This window comes from Eschrichtius robustus, chromosome 1, assembly GCF_028021215.1.
Source record: "Eschrichtius robustus isolate mEscRob2 chromosome 1, mEscRob2.pri, whole genome shotgun sequence".
In the NCBI taxonomy this organism is placed as follows: domain Eukaryota; kingdom Metazoa; phylum Chordata; class Mammalia; order Artiodactyla; family Eschrichtiidae; genus Eschrichtius; species Eschrichtius robustus.
The window spans coordinates 66,440,936-66,458,043 of record NC_090824.1 but is presented as its reverse complement, the minus strand read 5'-3'; the positions used below and the strand labels follow the sequence as shown (position 1 = coordinate 66,458,043).

The window sequence follows — 17,108 nt, the reverse complement described above, 5'->3', positions numbered from 1 at the left end:
TTTATTCTTCATCAGCAAAAAGAGAGAGAGAAATAAAGGAACTACTAGTTATTCTTTTTCAGATTCTTTTCCCTTGTAGATTATTACAAAACACTGAGTATAGTTCCCTGTGCTATACAGTAGGTCCTTGTTGGTTATCTGTTTTCTATATAGTAGTGTGTATATGTTGATCCGAAGCTCTTAATTTATCCTCCATGCCCCGTCTCCACCCAATGATGTTTCATTATGTGTTTAGGATTTTTAAGAAGGCAGTTCGAGAGTGCTATAATTTAAATATTAACTATTACATATTTGAGAACTTAAAAAATTCTGTAGTTGCTTGTTACACACATTTGGATGACATATTGGCTAAATAAAGAATCTTTGACAAATCTTTTTGCCATGAATATTCACATAGAAGAGTCTTCTGACTTCCCAAGTTTTCGTGAGAACTTTGAGGCTAGCCTGATATTTTCCCTCCTTTGTTGGTCATTGGTTTCTTCTGCCTAGATGCTTTTAAGATTTTTGAAGCTTACTGAGTTCAGCAGCATATGTCTATAACTTGATGGTTTACTCCTATTTGTTTATCTTTCCTGGTGCATGGTGAGATCATTCAATCTACAAATTAAATTCATTATTTCAGAAGAGACCTCGACTGTCTTTGCACTTTTCTCTTTTTCACAAGCAGAATTCCAGAGCATTGGAGTATGTTAATGAAAAAACCAGATAAAAATCCGTGCCCTTGTGTGGAGCTTAAATTGTAGCAGGCGTACACCAAAATAATAATGACGATGATGATGATATATGAGAACATTTATATAGTTTTGTGGGTAGGAAAAGCAGTGTAAGAGGGATTAGAAGTACTGGGCAGTACTTAGAGAAAGACAGGCCATAGATTACAATGTTTATTAGTCAATGTAGGCCTCATTGAGAAGGTAAAGGGAACAGCCAGTGCAAAAGTCCTAAGTTAGGAGCATGTGTCACATGCTAAAAAAGCAAGTAAGCTGTGTAACTTACTTGCACAAGGAAGTAAGGAAAGGGAGTAAAATGATGGAGAAAGTAGAGGAAAATGAGGTCATAATATACAGAAGCCGAGTTCAAAGCATGCTAGATTACATATGGTCTTGAAGGCTGTTATTTGTGGGTCACTATCATTCTGGGTGCTTTATTGAGAACGGTATGTAGAGAATGGTGGTAGAAGCAGGGAGGATTGATTGAGCAGTCAACGCAGTAATCTACATATGTGAAATGGTGATAGCTGTATGGACCAGGGAATTAGCAGTGAAGATGGTTAAGATCTCATAGATTTGGAAGTCGGGTGTGAGAAAATAAGAGGGATCAAAAATGACTCCAAGATTTTAGCCTGGCAGCTGAAAGGATGGAATTGCCAGCAACTGAGATGTAGAAGGCTGAAGATAGAGCTCATTTTAAGGAAATCATCAGGAGTTCAGTTTTGCACATTAAGACAGAAATATCTCTTAGACATTCAAGTGAAGAGTCAGGTAGAAGGTTTCAAATGAGTCTGGAGTTCAGGAGAAAGAGCTGAGCTGGCGGTATTAATTTGGGTTAGCAGCATATGGATGACATTACCAAGAGGGTGATTATAGATATTGAGAAAACAGGGCAGGGACTGAGGCCTGGGGTATTCACAGTATTACAAGGTTGCCGAGGAGGGACAAGCTAAGGAGACTAATAAGGGGAGAACAAGTGAGATAATAGAGGTCGTCTCCTGAAGTTCACTGAAGAGAGTGACTGCTGAAAAGTTAAGTAAGATGAGAGCTGAGAACTGACTATTGCAAAACAATCATTCGTGAACTTAATAAGAGCAGATTTAGTGGAGTGATGAGAGTGATAAACTAATATAAGTACATATAAGAGGGAATGGAAGGAGAGGAATTGGAGACAGCTAGTATAGATGATTTATGTAGAGTTTGTTCTGCAAAAGGGAGTAGAATTCTGGAGCAGTAGCTAGCAGAGAGAAGAAGATTAAGACTTCTTTTAAAAATGGGAGCAAAAGTATTTTTTGGCGTGTGTCAAAGAAATCATATAGTAGAAAAGAGAACTCTGATGATCTTTTCCACTTTATTCTGATTTTTTCAATCATATTGAGTCTTTTACTAAAGAGGTATTCATTTCTTTAATGGGTTTTTTTCTTCACTTTCTTTACATTTTGCCTCTGGTTGTCTCATTTCTTCTTTAATCTTTTATTTCAAGAATCCCATCATAAATTTAAGAGAACAGAGAAGTCCAGAATTTCTTGTTTCCTGGATTTATTCTTTGAAAGCCTCCTCAACTGTTTTTTGCTACTTAAGTTTTTCTTGTTTGTTGGTTACATATGAAGCAATTGAAGTATTGTTTTTGTTATTGATTGTATCGATAGTATTTATTGAATATTTGAGGATGTGGCTTAGATGCTCTCCTTTGTTGTGTTGCTGATATTGCTGAAGTGGAAGAGCAGATTCTGTAAAGAGCTATTTATATGCCTTTTCCTGGTCCTGTTTACTTATACTAATGATAGTTTTTAATATCCACTGGACACTTAACTGATAACATTGTTTATATTATTTGTGAAATAGAATGTTTATTTTACTGGATATGCTTTTGCAGACATGAGATTTGCCTAAGTGGCCAGTATAAAAGACCATGGGTATTTGTATTTAAGCAGAAATTAAGATTTGTATGAATGTAGTAATGAATCAAAAGTTGGATTATCATAAATCAGATCCTGTTTTCCTGCTGGCATAATTATTTATTGGGACCTGCCATTTCTGACTGTTGGTTCATCAAAAGCTATAGATATAAATGACCAAATAACCATATGCCTCAACTTTTTCTTGCATTTCAGAGAACCTTGATGGGATTTTATAGCAGTTGTAATCATCTAGCCTTAGTTTAATTTATGAAATAGATTTTAAATAATATAAGTTAATTTGAATTGGTATAAATTTGTAGCTATAGATTAGCAACTCTTAACTAAGGGTTGTATGTTAGAATAATGTAGAGTTTTTCAAAATTCACATTTTTAAAGAACTCCCTGTAGTGATTCTTATGCTTAAGAACTATCACTTATAGAAAAAAAGTTATATATGTTTTTATTCATCATAAGAGCTAATATAGGAATGTCTAATTCAAAACTATTTTCCTACATAGAGTTTTCTTTTGCACCAGTGTAAATTAGTAGAAAAATTGGTAAAGTCACATAAGCTTTTTATGCTTTTTTTCCCCCAATATATGTGAACTATAACTTGACTGTCAGGGCAGTTATATGTTAGTAAATTATCCGTTTATACTTTGCCAGAAATTCTATGCTATAAGCCACTTAGCATTTCATTGCCTCAGATTACTGGTGTAATCTGATCTTGGTGTAACTGCAGAATTAAATAACTTGCCCTTGTAACTTTATGGACTTTGGGGGACGGATATTCCCTGAGCATAAGCCAGAGAAATCTACCCCCAATTTTAGTGAAGTATTCAGAGTTTAGATTGGTTCCTAAAGGGTAATATGAAAAGAGAATTTCTTAAGAGTTGATTGGAACAGTTAGGACTAGCTAGCTTACTTTTCTTACAACTTTGTTTTTTAGGTGTCATTGCAGATTAAGATCTTTTATTCCTGTTGCTCCTGCCATAGGCTAGGCATTGCTGTTTTCATTAATTTGCTTAAGTGTAATCTTTTTTACCACTGTATTATCTCTCTAAACAAAAACATCCATCTTTGCCTCAGTTTTCACTTTTGTAGTCAAATGGTGCAGCTAGTAGTTTGCAGGCTGGAAAGCACCTTAGTGCTCCTGAGAAAGAAGAGGACCCAGTCGCTGTATCCCTACCTCAGCTTTGAAATTACAGTCTCTTCATTTCTACTTTCTTGCACATTGTTCTGTTTTGGTGGTGGTGGTAGTGGAAGGATTGTTTAAGGAGTAAGGAAGGATCCACACTACTTGACTTGGTGGGCTAGGTCTTGAGCCAGACCAAGTATTCCAGTGCTTTGTTGGTAACATTTCAGACAACTAGTTATATTGTATGTAATCTGTACCTACCAGAGTTTATGTAATCTGTATCATCAGAGTGATAATATATGAAGACTTAGAAGTTGGATTTCATGAGATCTGGGAGTTTGCTAGGTAGAGCAACCTGAAATTGAAATGAAGAAAGGACTTGATTGATTATGCAAGGTATCAGTTGCATAACTTGGAACTTGGAAGAACACATTGAAAGATCAATCCATCCAAAGGAGAGACTCCTCTGGAAAGAACTGAAAATTAAAATGAGGACTGTTGCTTTAAGCATTGAAAGCTCTGCCTGTGTTCCCTTCCCTGCCCCCACACACACTTTTCTGATTAGAAATGGTATGTTTTTATGTGATTTGTAAGTCAGTAACAATACTTATGACAAATATAAATACACCCTACTTAAGGAAGACTGACTCAGAATCTCCTTAAGGGTTGAATTCCAGGCAGTATTTCCTTAGGTTTTTGAAATGTTCACTCCCTGGTTAAGAACCCATTTTCTCCCAATGCAGGATTGAAATTAAACTTTGAAAATTCTTATGTAATTTTGTTTCTTTATTATTGTGAAAATGTTTTGTCCATTACTTATAAAAATTATCTTTTTTGGGGTGCTTAATAAAACATTTTTAATAGACTAAATTAACATCTCCTTTCCCACTGGGATGTTACTTTCTTTTATAAAAATTATCTTAATATTTAAGAAATAGAGTCAATAGATAGGAAGAAAATGGGAAAATGATGGGATTAAAACTCATGGAGTTGCATAGCTTCATTATATAATCAATAATTAAAGCTATGTTATATTCTTACTAATATAGCTATGCACAAAAATCTCACTTGGAACTTCTCCAAAGACCAGATAACAAATGCACCAATCAACAGACCACACTGAAACTGTGCATTGAGCATTGCTTACTCCTAGTTTCTCCTTTTCACTTGGCATTGAAAAATGATCTTTTCTAATTTCCCTACCTATCCAGTTTTCTGTTATTTTCCAAAGGGAAAAGTTTCTTCTATTCAGCCATTTTTTTGTCTGTTCACTTTTGTCTCTTTCTCTTGGTCACGTTGCTGCTTCTAGCAGAATTTATTTAATGAACCCGGTATTGATGGACATTTAGGTTGGATATGGCTTTTAAATATATCTTTTGATACAAAATGTTTATTTACATTGCTTAATACTAATGTTTTTCTGAAGGAAATTAATTTTAATAGTTTTAACTTGAATATGTTTTCTTATAGCAGAAAAAGAAAACTAAGAACTTCAATCCACCAACACGTAGAAATTGGGAAAGTAATTACTTTGGGATGCCCCTCCAGGATCTGGTTACAGCTGAGAAGCCCATACCACTATTTGTTGAAAAATGTGTGGAATTTATTGAAGATACAGGTAGGATAGAAGTATCATTGCAAGAGGTTTGATATAAAATTTCACTTTTGCTACACCAATAGTTTGTCAAATGTTCCTGATTCAAGCTAAAATTTGAAAGAGGTGTATCGTTCTCATTAGGATTGATTATCTTGAGTATTAATTCTAGATGTAACCATCTGATATTTGAAAGCAGTTTTGTTGTTAGCCAGTCATGCTTTTGTTGGACTTCCCTTTATTAAATGGCTAAGTCAAATACTAAAATGTTAAACTTACCTTATTTTGGAATTTAGAATAACTCAGTTATTAAATTATGCTACTGTTTAATCATAGATATGATTTAAATCAATAATTTGAATGTTTGCAACATTTTAAGTCTAATACTATTTTTTAACTCATTTTACACGTGAATTTTTCTTTTACAAATTCATAGCAATATTTGTGAATGTGCAAGAGGTAGCTTGTTTGTGATGTTACTATTTATTCAGCAGCACTAGCTTAATATGGTTTGTATGGTTTGAGTTGTATTTGTAAGGAGTGTGTAGATATCCTCACTGTTTTAAAAACAAGCCTGCTCTTATGTTTACTTTGTCTGATGAAACCATTACTGAGGGTTGGACTAGTCAGAGTTGGGTAATAAAGGCAGAATATTATGTTTATGTGCATTTAAAATGAATACAAGTTAACCATGAAACTTGAGTGATTTGAGTGGACTCCAAAATTTAATGGTTTGAAAACATGAGCTAATTTCATTTTAGCTTTATTTATTCTTAATGACCTCTTTTGATAAACAAGTATTGTTTAAAGAATAAACAAGTTAGGATGCCCATGTCCTATCCAAAAAATCAAGCTTATTTTTACTTAGGTGTATGTATGCCATACCATTTCATCTTGACTGTCAGCTAAGTTCTATATGTACATATTAGGTTGTCTGGTGAGAAGTGCTAACTTTCAGTTTTAATAACGAGTGGAATATGGGACAATACCTGTTATCCACTGGTATTAGAGTTGAAATAGCCTATCTTCTCCCTTAAGTTAATAAATTTTAATTTATAGAGCCTGTATTTGGATATGCCTTCAATCATTTGTTTTTTCCTTCAACAGAAGTATTAGGCAAATTTCTTTATGTATTTCTGTCCATCTTTAGCACAGTAGAAATGCAGAGGTTCTTATAATGTTAGCTACCTGCTTTGAGGTTAAAGAAATCTCATTTTCTCTAGTAATATAATTAGGCCTTGTGGATATGACTGAGCAATTCAAAAAGACTTTTCTTTAGTGATTAGAAAATAACAATAAAGTAATAATGGATTGCATTTTGTACATTTATTTTTATAATTAAAAAGTCCCACTTCTTGAATATTTTCGTGGTAGTTGAGTGATTTGGCTTGAGGAAAATAAATTCCAAGTGTAAGATAAAATGAAAATTCTAGTTCAATTCTTAGCAACATTTGAATTAGTTCAGTCAACTGGCAGGTAATTTATATATTTAAGTGCTTTGTTAGAAGTATACTTAGGTACCATAAGACCATAAGAATACTTATATAAAGATTAAAGCTAGTTCTTTTGTTGATGTAGTAGTATGTATCATTTTGTTACTGATTAATGCTAATCCATTTTAGCAGAAATTCTCAGTTGTTTAAGAATTGAATAGCAGATTCTCATTATGGACTGGAGCAGCCATCTCCATATTTAAGGTTTAACTTGTAACGTAAATATAATCAACACCCTTGTTTAGAGGACTAACCTTCTTCTAAACAACCCTGAAGAAAATACGGTGGAAGTTTTTAAAATCAGCTTTACTGTTATAACTTACATGCAATAAAATTTGCCAGTTTTAATTATACAGTATGAGTTTTAATAACTCTAGTCATATAAGCACCACCACAATCAAGATATAGAACATTTTTATCACCTCAAAAAGCATCTAGTCTTTTGTCACGTATGATGTTAGCTCTTAGTTTTTTGTAGATATTCTTTATCAGGTTGAAAAGTATCCTTCTATTCTATTTTTCTAAAGAAAGCACTGGCTCTTTTAATTTTTTAAGATTTATTATTTATTTATTTATTTATTTATTTATTTATTTATTTATTTATTTATTTTAGTCTGCGTCGGGTTTTAGTTGCGGCACATGGGGTCTTCGTTGAGGCACGTGGGATCTTTCTCGTTGCGGTGTTCGGGCTCTTCATTGTGATGCCTGGGCTTCTCTCTAGTTGTGTAGGTTTTCTCTTCTCTAGTTGTGGTGTGCAGGTTCCAGAGCGCCAGGACTCTGTAGTTTGCAGCACGCGGGCTCTAGTTGAGGCACATGAGCTCAGTAGTTGTGGCATGTGGGCTTTAGTTGCCCTGCGGCATGGGGGATCTTAGTTCCCTGACCAGGGATTGAACCCGCGTTCCCTGCATTGGAAGGTGGATTCTTTACCACTGAACCACCAGGAAAGTCCCAATCCTTCTATTCTTAGTTTGCTGCATTTTTATCCAAAACGGATGTTGATTTTGTCATGTGGCTTTTCTGCTTCTGTTGATATGATCATAGAGTTCTTATTAAAGTCTGTTTATGTGGTGAATTATATTAATTGATTTTTTTTTTGAGGTTTTTTTTTTCGGCTGTGGGGTCTTCATTGGGTCTTCGTTGCTGTGCACAAGCTTCTCATTGTCATGGCTTCTCTTATTGCGGAGCACAGGCTCTAGGCACGCAGACTTCAGTAGTTGTGACTCATGGGCTCTAGAGCGCAGGCTCAGTAGTTGTGGCGCACGGGCTTAGTTGCTCCGCGGCATGTGGGATCTTCCCGGGCCAGGGCACGAACCCGTGTCCCCTGTATTGGCAGGTGGAATCTTAACCACTGTGCCACCAGGGAAACCCCATTAATTGATTTTTAAATGTTGATTTTTAAACTAACCTTGCGTTCCTGGGTTAGTCATACACCACTTGGTCATAATGTTTTATCGCTGGATCCAGTTTGCTAAAATGTTAAGGATTTCTGCATTCTAAGAAATATTGGTCTATAGTTTTCTTTTCTTGCAGTGTCTTTGTCTGGTTTTACTATCAGGGTAAACCTGGCATCATAGACTGAGTCTATTTTCTGGAAAAGTTTGTATAGAATGGTAATATTTCTTTATTAAATTTCTGTAGAGTTCACCCGGGAAACTATTTGGACCTGGAATCTTGTTTGTGAGGAGGCTTTTAACTGTACATTAAATTCCTTTAATAGATACAGGACTGTACAGATTTTCAGTTTCTTCAGTAAGCATTGATTGTTTGTGTCTTTCAAGGAGTTTGTCCATTTCATTCAAGTTGGCAGAGGTGGTTTATAAAATTCCTTATCATACTTTTAATGTCTGTAGCATCTGTCTTCTCTTTTGTTTTTGGCATTGCTGATTTTTTTTTTTGTCCTCTTGAGAGAGGTTTATCAATTTTATTGATCTTTCAAAGAACCAACTTTTGGTTTTATTGATTTTCCTCTCTTGTCCATTTCTAAGTTCATTGAATTCTACTTTTTTCTGTTTTCCTTCTTTCTGTTTTCATTTGTTTCTTTATAGTTTCTTAAAATGGAAGCTAGATAATGATTTTGACCAGTCTTCTACTATAATGTTTAATGTTTAAAAATTTCCTGTAAACATTATTTTAGCTGTGTGCCACTGATCTTGATATGTTGTTTCCATTTTCATTCAGTTCAAAATACTTTGTAATTTCCCTTTTGACTTTTTAATTTAACTCATTGATTATTAAAAGTGTTTTATTTCTAAATGTTTTCCAGATATCTTTCTGTTATTCATTTATAGTTTAATTCTATTGTAGTTGGAAAACAGTTTGATTTCAGTGTAAGTTTATTGAGACTTGTTATTTATAGCCCAGAATATGGTCTGTTTTGAAGAATGTTCCATGGAGCCTTCAGCAGAATGTTTTTTAAGCTGTTGGGTGAAGGGTTCTATAAATGTCAGGTCAAGTTCTTGAGAGTATTCGTCAAGTCTTGGCTATCCTTACTGATTTTCTTGTTGACTTGCTTTTTTAATTGAGTACTATTGAAATCTGAAATCATGATTAAGATTTGTCTGTTTCTCCTTTCAGTTGTATTAGTTTTTGCTTCATGTGTTTTGAAATTCTTTTAGTTGCACATACATTTAGGATTATGTCTTTTTTTATGAACTGACGTATTATCATTATGAAGCATTCTCCTTGTTCTGAAGCCTCATTCGTCTAAAATTAACATAGCCAATGGTATTTTCTTTTGAGTAGTGTCTATGTGGTATATCTTTTTTCATCCTTTCATTTGTATCTTTATATTTAATGTAATTTCTTGTGGATAGCATATCTGAATCTGACAATCCACTTCTTTTAAGTGGAGCATTTATTAGGTCATTGGCTTTTCATGTAATAATCAACATAACTGGTTTTAAGTCTGCCATCTTGTTTTTATTTTCTTTTTGTCTCATGTGAACATTATTCCTTTTCTCTTCTTTTCCTGCCTTCTTTTGGATTAAGTGAATATTTTTTATTCTATTTTAACTCCAATGTCAGGGTTATTAGTTATATTTATCTGTTAGGATTTTTTAGTGGTGCTGTAGAATTTGAAATAATAAAAAGTTCAGAAAGTTAAAAAGGTATCAGTTATCACTTTTATACCATCCTAGTGACTTTGCTTTTTAAATGAATGGACAATGATATACAGTTTTTACTATGTGGCCACTGGTTTAAAAGATGCTGACTTTGTTTTTTCATTCATTTTTGCGGGAAAAGGGGACTTGTACATAAGGTCAGTCCTGCTCCCTCAGAATCATGTTAAATGTGGCTAACAGTGTAGGTACAGAACTGTAGTTAGTTGTGCATTTGTGATTTTTATCACTGTTTGTTTAATCACAGTTCATCTTCAGACAGCATTACACCACCATGATATGTAGCTTAAGAACCTTGGAATAGTTCATTTAACCCTCCTATCCCTTGTTCTTTTGTTGTTAATTGTTAAAACATTTTAATTTTACAATATGTTTTAAACATCACAGTATATGTTCATAATTTTTGCTTAAATCAGATAATTATCCTTGTTTTTGAAAGATCACATACTCTACAATTCACCCATTTAAATTGTACAATCCAGTGGTATGTTTGTATATTCACAGAGTTGTGCAGCCATCGGCACTTTCAATTTTAGAGCATTTTCATCACCCCCAAAATAAACCCCACCCATTAAGCAGTCACTCCCTATTCTCCACACCCACCTTCCCTTAACTTTCTGTCTCTATAGATTTACCTGTTCTGGTCTCTTATGACTGGCTTCTTTGATTTAACGTAGTGTTTTATAACATCAGTGTTAGCATCTGTCAGTACTTCATTCATTTTTATTGTTGAATAATTTTCCATTGATGAACATTTGTGTTGTTTGCCACTTTTTGACTATTGTGAATATTGCTGCTGTGAACCCTCCTGTAAAAGTTTTGTGTGGACACGTTTTTCACTTCTTTTGAGTATATATATCTAAGAGTGGAATTTCTAGATCATATAGTAGCTCTATGTTTAACCTTTTGAGGAATTTACCAGACTGTCTTCCAAAGGGGCTGCACCATTTTACATTCCCACCAGCAATATGCAAGAGTTCCAGTTTCTCCACATCTTTGCTAACACTTATTTTCTGATTTTTTGATTATAGCCATCCTAGTGGGTATGAAATGGTATCTCATATGGTTTTGATTTGCATTTCCCTGATGACAAATGATGTTGAACATATTTTCAGGTGTTTATTGGCCATTTGTATATCTTCTTTGGAGAAGTATATATTCAGATACTTTACCATTTTTAAATTGAGTTGTTTGTCTTACTGTTGAGTTTGTTTGTTTTTTTAAATTGTGAGATGAATGCACCCAAAGCCTTTTATTTATTTATTTATTTATTTATGGCTGTGTTGGGTCTTCATTTCTGTGCGAGGGCTTTCTCTAGTTGTGGCAAGCGGGGGCCACTCTTCATCACGGTGCGCGGGCCTCTCACTATCGCGGCCTCTCTTGTTGTGGAGCACAGGCTCCAGACGCGCAGGCTCAGTAGTTGTGGCTCACGGGCCCAGCTGCTCCGCGGCATGTGGGATCCTCCCAGACCAGGGCTCGAACCCGTGTCCCCTGCATTGGCAGGCAGATTCTCAACCACTGCGCCACCAGGGAAGCCCTCTTACTGTTGAGTTTAAAAGCTCTTTATATATCCTGGATACAAGTTGCTTTCAATATGACTTGCAAAAATTTTTTCCCCAGATTCCTTGTTGATATCATTTGAAGCACAAAAGTTGAAAATTTTGATGAAATCCAGTTTTTAAAAAAATTTTGTTATTGTGCACATGGTATCATATCTAAGAAGGTTTTGCCAAACCCAAGATCACAATGATTTATTCCTATATATTCTTCTAAGAGTTTTTTGGTTTTAGCTCTTTCATTGAGGTCTATGATCCATTTTGAGTTAATTTTTGTGTATGGCACAAGGAAGGATTCCAGCTTGATTCGTTTGCTTCTACGTATCCATTGTCCAAGCACCATTTATTGAATTGCCTTGGCATTCTTTTTGAAAATCAATTGACTGTAAATATGAGTACTTCTGCACTTCCACGTATATTCCATTGATCTATATGCCTATCCATTTTTTTTTTTTTAATATTTATTTGGTTGCACTGGGTCTTAGTTGTGGCAGGTGGGCTCCTTAGTTGTGGCTCATTGGCTCCTCAGTTGCAGTGTGCAGGCTCCTCAGTTGTGGCATGCGAACTCTTAGTTGCAGCATGCATGTGGGATCTAGTTACCTGACCAGGGATCGAACCTGGGCCCCCTGCATTGGGAGCATGGAGTCTTAACCACTGCACCACCAGGGAAATCCCTATGCCTATCCTTTTTTGCTAGTACCACTTTGTTTTCATTATTTAGCTTTCCAGTAAGTTTTGAAATCGAGACGTGTAGTCCTTCAACTTTGTTCTTCTGATAGTTCTAGGCTGTTGATGGATTTCGTTTCTCTTTTCAGCTTTTTTTAAAAATTTATTTATTTTATTTATTTACTTTTGGCTGCGTTGGGTCTTCGTTGCTATGCGCGGGCTTTCTCTAGTTGTGGTGAGTGGGGGCTACTCTTCATTGCGGTGTGCGAGCTTCTCATTGCGGTGGCTTCTCTTATTGTGGATCACGGGCTCTAGACGCGCGGGCTTCAGTAATTGTGGCACGTGGGCTCAGTAGTTGTGGCTTGCGGGCTCTAGAGCGCAGGCTCAGTAGTTGTGGCACACGGGCTTCGTTGCTCTGCGGCATGTGGGATCTTCCTGGACCAGGGTGCGAACCCGTATCCCCTGCATTGGCAGGCGGGTAACCACTGCGCCACCAGGGATGCTCTTCTTTTCAGCTTTTTAAAGACTGCTTGTTGTCTTCTGCATGATATTTTAAAGGAAATCTGCTACTATTCTTACCAGTATTCCTCTGTATATGATGTGTTCCCCTTTCTCCCTCGACTCCCAGCTGCTTTTAACATTATTCTCTCTAGTTTTTTAGCAATTTTATTAAAAATGTATTTTAGTGTGTGCTTTAAAAAAAAAAAAACACTTCTGCTTGAGGTTTCTGGAGCTTCTTAGATCTCATAGTTTATAATTTTCAAATTTGCGGCCATTATTGGAATATTTTTTCCTGTTCTATTTCCCAGTTGTGGACTCCAGTTACATGGTGTTAGACATCTTAAAATTGTTCTGCAGCTTACTGAGACTGTTCATTTTTTTAAACCTTTTTTTCTTTCTAGGTTTCATTTCACCTAGACTATGTGTCTATTGCTGTATTTTCTAGTTCACTGATTTTTTATTTTTTTCCTGTATGGTCAAATCTAGAAGTTCCATTTTAAGTCTCTTTTTTATTTGTTTCATTTATCAATATCATGTTGATATTTTCTTTTATATCTTTAAATATACTTATAAAATTTATAATAGCTGTTTTAAGGTCCTTGTTTTATGGATTCTGTCATATTTTATTTCTTGGTCTGTTTATGTTTCTGTTGGCTTTTCTCCTACTTATGGGTTGTGTTTTTCTGCTTCTTTGACTGGCGGTTTTGATTTGACATCAGACATTTTTAATTTTTCATTTTGAGTGGTGAATTTTCTAGTGTTCCTTTAAAGAGTGTTGGATTTGTTTTGTCATGTGTTAAGCCTTTTGTGTATCAGTCTGGTCCTTTCTAGGCTTGCTTATAAGTTTATTTTGGCAGATCCATGGCAGCTTTTATTCTAGTGTTTATTTAGACCTACTTTAAGGTATGAAGACTTCACTTAGTGCCCTGCATATTAGGTGGTCTTAAATCAGCTATACTTCAATTAAAAAAAAGAAAACAGTACTTAAAAAAAAAAAAAGGTATTTTGAGAATAGAACTTGGACTAGTCTCAGCCCCTGTCCTCAGAAAGTTTCCTCTCACACACTTGCAGTATTCAACCAAAGACTCCAGTGTCTTTTCTGCATATCTCTGAGGCTCTTTCTGTATATATCTCTCCCTCTTTTTTTGGTACTCTACTTCACAAATTCTAGACATCTCATCCTTTCTGAACTCCTGTCTCCATATTCTCAACTCTGGTAGGCCATTATGATTCCACCTCTCTGCACTGCTATCTAAAATCTGTTTCCAGGCACTAAATCGGGGCATTCAGACATTTTAATTTATTTGCTTCTTTTTCCTTACAGATCAGTTTTGAGCTGCCTATAGTTCAGTGTCTGAAAACTGTTGTTTCATATAAATTTTACAGTTTTTAGTTGAAGTTGTGCTAAGTTCCAGTTGGGAAATGACCCTTGAAATATTAGTATAAGTTTTTTTTTTTTAAATGTATTTTATTTTTAAACGCATTGTTTACTTTGTTTATTTATTTATTTATTTATTTTTGGCTGTGTTGGGTCTTCATTTCTGTGCGAGGGCTTTCTCTAGTTGTGGCAAGCGGGGGCCACTCTTCATCGCGGTGCGCGGGCCTCTCACTATCGCGGCCTCTCTTGTTGCGGAGCACAGGCTCCAGACGCGCAGGCTCAGTAATTGTGGCTTGTGGGCCCAGTTGCTCTGCGGCATGTGGGATCTTCCCAGACCAGGGCTCGAACCCGTGTCCCCTGCATTGGCAGGCAGATTCTCAACCACTGCGCCACCAGGGAAGCCCAGTATAAGTTTTAAGTAGACAAAAAGTGTGGTGGAGAGAGATTGAAAAGAAAGAGTAATAGTCCTCTCTCAGGAACTAGGATGGATAAGGAGTTGAAAGAGGTCTCAAAAATGCCTCTCAGATTCTATATTAGGGTGACTATAGGTGGTACACCATTAATGAAAACAGGAATTATGGTATGAAAAGCAGATTTGACAGTTTGATAATAGATTCATATTATGTACATCTTAAATCTCAAGGTGCCTGTAGGGCAGTGGTCCCCAACTTTTTTTTTGGCCCCAGGGATCGGTTTTGTAGAAGACAATTTTTTCACAGACTGGCAGGGGCATGGTGTGTGTGTGGGAGGTGGTTTCAGGGTGATTCAAGCACATTACATTTATTGTGCACTTTATTTCTGTTAATATTACATTGTAATATATAATGAAATAATCATGCAACTCACCATAACGCAGAATCAATGGGAGCCCTGAGCTTGTTTTCCTGTAACTAGATGGTCCCATCTGGGGGTGTTGGGAGACAATGACAGCCGAAGTGTGGTGCTTATGTCCAGTCTACTATGTAAGATGCAGCTTAATGGTCACTTGCCACTCACTGATAGGGTTTTGATACGTTTCTGCAAGCAGTTGATTTATTATGGTCTCTGTGCAATCAAACCTCTCTGCCAGTGAAAATCTGTATTTGCAGCCGCTCTCCAGCACTGCAGTGGGGAGCAGCTGTAAATACAGATGAAGCTTCCCTCACTTGCCCGCTGCTCACCTCCTGCTGTGTGGCCTGGTTCCTTAAAAGTTCAAGATTCAGTTGAATGTATGGCTATGGATCTTTGGAAAGTTATTTGATCTTAAGATGAGATTTTGGTAATTGTCATTGTATAGATATTAATGTAAACTATGTGCTGATGAAATTCAGGGTGAGCATAGAGAGTGAGAAGAAAAGGTCACACTGCAAATAGGCTGTACAAAAGAATGGAGCCCTAAAACACTAAGAAAAAAATTTTTAATAAGAAGGAAGCGTGGTTATCAGCTTTGAAGTTACAAGGGTTAGATGACTTAGAATACTTTTTTTTTTTTTACATTTTTATTCAGGTGAAATTCATATATTATAAAATTAACCATTTTAAAGTGTACAGTTCAGTGACATGTAGTACATTTACCATGTTGTACAACCACCACTTCATCTAGTTCCAAAGATTTTCATCACCCCAAAGAAGACTATACTGATTAAGTGGTTATTCCCTTCCCTTTTCCCCCCTTGCTCCATCCTCTGCAACCATAAACCTACTTTCTGTCTTTATGGTTTTACTTATTCTGGATAGTTCATATAAATGGAATCACACAATGTGTGACCTTTTGTCTGGCTTCTGTCATTTCGCGTAATGTTTTTGAGATTCATCTGTTATAGCGTGTGTCATTGTATGGATATATACAGCATTTTGTTTATTTGTTCACTTGGTGGGCATTTGGTTTGTTTCTACCCTTTCGCTGTTGTGAACAGTGCAGCAGTGAACATTCATGTACAAATACTTGTTTGAATACCTGTTTTCAGTTCTTTTGGTTACAGACTTAGGAGTGAAATGGTGGGTTGTATGGTAATTCTATATTTAACTTTTTGAGGAAATGTCAAACTGTTTTCTGCATTTTACATTTCCATCAGCAATGTATAAGGGCTCAAATTTGTCCACATCCTCCTCAACACATGTTATATTCTGTGTGTGTGTGTGTGTTTTATTTTTTATTTTTTTATACAGCAGGTTCTTATTAGTTATCTATTTTATACATATTAGTGTATATATGTCAATCCCAATCTCCCAATTCATCCCACCACCACCATTCCCCCACTTTCCCCCCTTGGTGTCTATACATTTGTTCTCTACATCTGTTGTCTCTATTTCTGCCTTGCAAACTTGTTCATCTGTACCATTTTTCTAGATTCCACATATATGTGTTAATATACGATATTTGTTTTTCTGTTTCTGACTCACTTCACTCTGTATGACAGTCTCTAGGTCCATCCACATCTCTACAAATGACCCAATTTCATTCCTTTTTATGGCTGAGTAGTATTCCATTGTATATATACACCACATCTTCTTTATCCATTCATTTGTCCATGGGCATTTAGGTTGCTTCCATGACCTGGGTATTGTAAATAGTGCTGCAGTGAACATTGGGGTGTATGTGTCTTTTTGAATTATGGTTTTCTCTGGGTATATGCCCAGTAGTGGGATTGCTGGGCTCATATGGTAATTCTATTTTTAATTTTTTAAGGAACCTCCATACTGTTCTCCATAGTGGCTGTATCAATTTACATTCCCACCAACAGTGCAAGAGGGTTCCCTTTTCTCCACACCCTCTCCAGCATTTATTGTTTGTAGATTTTTTGATGATGGCCATTCTGACTGGTGTGAGGTGATACCTCATTGTAGTTTTGATTTGCATTTCTCTAATAATTAGTGATGTTGAGCAGCTTTTCATGTGCTTCTTGCCCATCTGTATGTCTTCTTTGGAGAAATGTCTATTTAGGTCTTCTGCCCATTTTTTGATTGGGTTGTTTGTTTTTTTAATATTGAGCTGCATGAGCTGTTTATATATTTTGGAGATTAATCCTTTGTCCATTGATTCGTTTGCAAATATTTTCTCCCACCCATTCTG

The 17,108-nt window shown here is 35.8% G+C and overlaps 1 protein-coding gene across 3 annotated transcripts in view; it reads left to right on the top strand.

The window, feature by feature from the left end:
- Positions 1-17,108, top strand: part of ARHGAP5 (Rho GTPase activating protein 5) — a 77,369-nt gene that overhangs the window by 28,042 nt on the left and 32,219 nt on the right. For 2 of the 3 annotated variants that reach the window (XM_068546394.1, XM_068546388.1), the window contains exon 3: positions 5,220-5,367. In XM_068546394.1, coding sequence (XP_068402495.1) covers positions 5,220-5,367 — 148 coding nt within the window. The remainder of the gene's footprint in view (positions 1-5,219; positions 5,368-17,108) is intronic. The other variant, XM_068546403.1, reaches the window with a different exon arrangement.